Here is a 4088-nt window from a genome sequence, read left to right as displayed (position 1 = left end):
TAAATATTCCTTTTGCATCTCCATTTGATAGAAATATTTGATAGTTATTGAATGAGAAACTAAATTTCCTAAGAGGATTTTAACTTTTGAGTAAACCTTGATCCTCAGTTAGTGATTTTTCTATATATTAGAAACACTGTGAATGAGGCAAATAGTCCCAAGCAATTCTGCCACAAACAATTCTGCCCCAAACTCAGAAGAAAACACGGTAAGTTAAACAATACAGTGAATTTGCTCATAAAACAAATAAACTCAGCATGCAAGGAGAAAATGTCACAAAGGGGAAAACATCAGAAAACTGCAAGGTTTAAGATCTAGATTGTATATTAGACATATTTGAGTCCCTACAGGTGAAAACAAAATAATTCACTGACTGGAAGATGAGAGAGGGAAGAGAAGGCAGTCATCACTTGTATCCACAGGAAAGGTAACACAAATGCAGCTGGTAATGCAAATATTCAGAAAAATAAGTAGCTAGGCTGTGTAGCAGGAGGTGGGGGAATCAGCAGGGTGTGAAGTTGTTTATAAGAATTAAGCTCACTTAACCTAAAAACACACCAAAGAACAAAAATCTTCTTTTGGAACAAAGACCTCCAGTTCTGTTTTGTTTTTAAAGATTTTATTTATTTATTTGTCAGAGAGAGAGCACAAGCAGGGGGAGAGACAGGCAGAGGGAGAAGTAGGCTCCCTGCTGAGCAAGGAGCCCCATGCAGGACTCCACTGGATCCCAGGGTCCTGGGATCATGACCTGAGCTGAAGACAGATGCCCAACCCACTGAGCCACTCAGGTGTCCCTAAACAACTCTAGTTTTGCTGTAGTGTCTATATAGTGAGCCCAAGTTATGCTAGCACTGTTTTTCTAAAAAGGCCCAAAGTGTCAAGAAAAGACTTGAAATTGAGGGTGAAATTTTGTGACTTAGTTTCTGAATAGGGAAGAATTTTCGTTACCCCTAAAAGGACACTCCCTCAGTAATCTACTTAGTCACATGGGAAAATCCTATGCACGGGATAGACATAAAATGTAAATATATAAATAATATATGTTTATGAATAAACATAATGAAATATAAAAACTTGAGTACCTTATACTTTAGAACAGTTAAAATAATCTATAATCTATGAGAACGTTTATCTGAATCTCACATGCAGGTTGGAGAGAAGTCAGAAGTCAGTGATGAGAAACGGTACAGTAACAACATTCATTCTGCTGGGCCTGACGGATGACCCTGAGCTGCAAGTTCTGGTTTTTATCTTTCTATTTCTCACCTACACACTGAGTGTAACTGGAAACCTGACCATCATCATCCTCACTTTTGTGGATCCCCACCTTAAAACACCCATGTACTTTTTCTTAAAACATTTCTCCTTCTTGGAGATCTCATTGATATCTGCCATTATTCCCAGATATTTGTATAGCATAGCAACAGGTGACAGAGTCATTACCTATAATGCTTGTGTCATCCAAGTGTTTTTTACGGACCTCTGTGGAGTATCGGAGTTTTTTCTGTTGGCCGCCATGTCCTATGACTGCTACGTGGCCATCTGCAAACCCTTGCATTATGTAACCATCATGAGCAGCAGCGTCTGCAGGATTCTCGTCATCTGTTGTTGGATGGCTGGCTTATGTATAATAATCCCACCACTTAGCCTGGGCTTAAACCTAAAATTTTGTGACTCTAACATAATTGATCATTTTGGCTGTGATGCATTTCCCCTAGTGAAAATCTCATGTTCAGATACATGGTTCATGGAATGGACAGTTATAATCTGTGCTGTGCTGACCCTGAATATGACGCTTACTTGTGTGGTTCTGTCATATGCCTACATCATCAAGACAATTTTTAGATTCCCTTCCGTTCAACAAAGAAAAAAGGCCTTTTCCACCTGTTCTTCCCACATGATTGTGGTTTCCATCACCTATGGCACATGCATTTTCATCTATATGAATCCTACATCAAAGGAAAAAGTGACCATTAATAAAGTGGTTTCACTGCTCATTTTTTCTATTTCACCTACATTGAACCCATTTATTTATACCTTGAGAAACAATCAAGTTAAGAAAGCCTTTGAGGACTCGATCAAAAGAATTGCCTTGCTCTCAATTAAGTAAAAGGAAATATTATTTTTAAAACATCTCAAAAACAAGAATAAATGTATTTTGGAAGTCTGTATTCTTGCTTTTTAATAATACATGCTTCGGTTACATTAATTTTCTCAACACTTCTTTAACCTACCTTCCAATGAGCCCTGCTCATGCCACTCTCGCATTTTGATTTTCAACCCAATATTTGATAGTTTTGCATATCAATTTCTAAAACCCAATCTGAAGAGAAATTGACTTCATAATATTATTACATTAGAAGGGTTATTCCTCAGGAAAAGATAGGGTAAATTGTTTGTAGCTCTTCAATATACACAATAATGATATCTAAACACGTGTAATAAGAGTAATTTTAGGTAAAATGTCTAAAATGATGAATAATCACATAATTTAAAATACATGTGAAAAAGAATAATAATAGCACCTCCAATATTGAACAAATAGATGGAATTTCACTACAATGAACACACAGAAACACTGGATAAAATGTAATAAATATTCTCTTAAATCTATAGCTGAAATCATTGCAAAGCTGTAACAGGAGGTGTCAGAAATAAAGGCTCATATAAAAGTGGAGCAATAATAAGCTGACTTACGGGTGCTGAAGTGAGCGTAGACTAGAGGGTGAGCTCAGGAGACTGCATCACGGATCACAAAGGGTTAGGCTGAAAGTCTCAGGATTAATGTGGTGAGAGTACTTGCAATGACACAATAACTGCACATTCAGTGAACGTTTGAGTTAGAAAACCACACTCATTTGAACAGAAAGATTACTTTTTTCCTGAGAAATATCATCTGCAGCTTATAGAGCTAGGAGTCAAGGGGAAAACATTCCCTGTTATATTTGATAGTCTGTGCCTACCTCTAATACAAATTAAGCTCTTACAGTCCAACTTCCGCCATAATAACTGAAATAAAGAGTTTTACCTATAAAGAATGGAAAAATCCACAGCAATGTCATTCCTTGGATTAAGGAATTTACATCAAATTAACTAATTGCTATCTGGAAAGCAATGAAGTGCAGACATGCCGTTGCCCGTTATTTGGAGCACTGAAAAAGCTGTAGTGAGAAGAAATTCTGTTATCTTAAATGCACTCATTTTTTAAAAATATATAAACTAGCCCAAAAGTGAAAAACTTATACTAATGAATTTGAAAAAAAATTAAAAAAAAACAAAAGTAAATGGAAAATGTAATTTAATATGAGTAGAAAATGAAATCAATTAAATAAGTTTAAAAAATTCAAAAGCCAGTTCTTTGAAAAGTCTAATAGCATAGATAAACCCCACCCCAATGAATGTGATAAGTAAAAATCAGAAATGCTCCATATTTTATTAGATCGTGGACAACGACATAAGAAAACAAAATAATCCTGATAAATATGGGAAAGAATAAATAAAACAATTGCATTTCCTTGATTTTAAAGTCTTATTCACATTTTGCTTTTCTGAAATGCAGCTCTTTCATACAATGGATGGCATCTACCATCATTCATAGGCTAATTGCCAACATTTTCTTTTCAATTCTGATACAGAGTATAATGGCATGCCTTAAAATTGATGTTGTCTTTAAGCTGATGAGATTTGATATATCTTTTTTTATGTTGAGGGCATTTTACATACACAGAAAACTCAGGACACTAACAGGAGGCTAAAGGAATTAATAAGGGAATTCGGTATTCTATCTGAAAGAAACAGAAAATGTTTTAAAAATCTGTAGACTGTAATAGCAAAAAGCAACAGGAAACCAATGAGCAAATGTTATTTTGGTCATAAAAGTCAAAAAAGTTTAATTACCAAAAGAATAAATTTAGCATAGAAGTATAGTATATATTTAAGGAAAGTATAAAGTCTCTTAAAAGAATGTAAAATATAATTAGAACAAAAGAAAGCCAGTATTCTAGGTTGGAAAATTTTGGTATAAGCATGTGTCTGTGTGAATGCATAGATTATTTATGTATTGTAGAAATATTTGTTTTTATATATCA

The 4088-nt window shown here is 34.7% G+C and overlaps 1 protein-coding gene across 1 annotated transcript; it reads left to right on the top strand.

The window, feature by feature from the left end:
* The first annotated feature begins 1174 nt into the window (after window positions 1–1174).
* Window positions 1175–2110, top strand: LOC123787327 (olfactory receptor 6C2-like). The gene has a single exon (XM_045789972.2). The coding sequence runs from the start codon at window positions 1175–1177 to the stop codon at window positions 2108–2110; it is 936 nt and encodes a 311-aa protein (XP_045645928.2).
* Window positions 2111–4088: the final 1978 nt, after the last annotated feature.

The sequence above is a fragment of the Ursus americanus genome, chromosome 17 (genome assembly GCF_024610735.1).
Source record: "Ursus americanus isolate L20-20 chromosome 17, mUrsAme1.1.p, whole genome shotgun sequence".
NCBI lineage: Eukaryota > Metazoa > Chordata > Mammalia > Carnivora > Ursidae > Ursus > Ursus americanus.
Note: the sequence above shows the minus strand (reverse complement) of the source record. Positions and strands in the feature narration are given on the sequence as shown.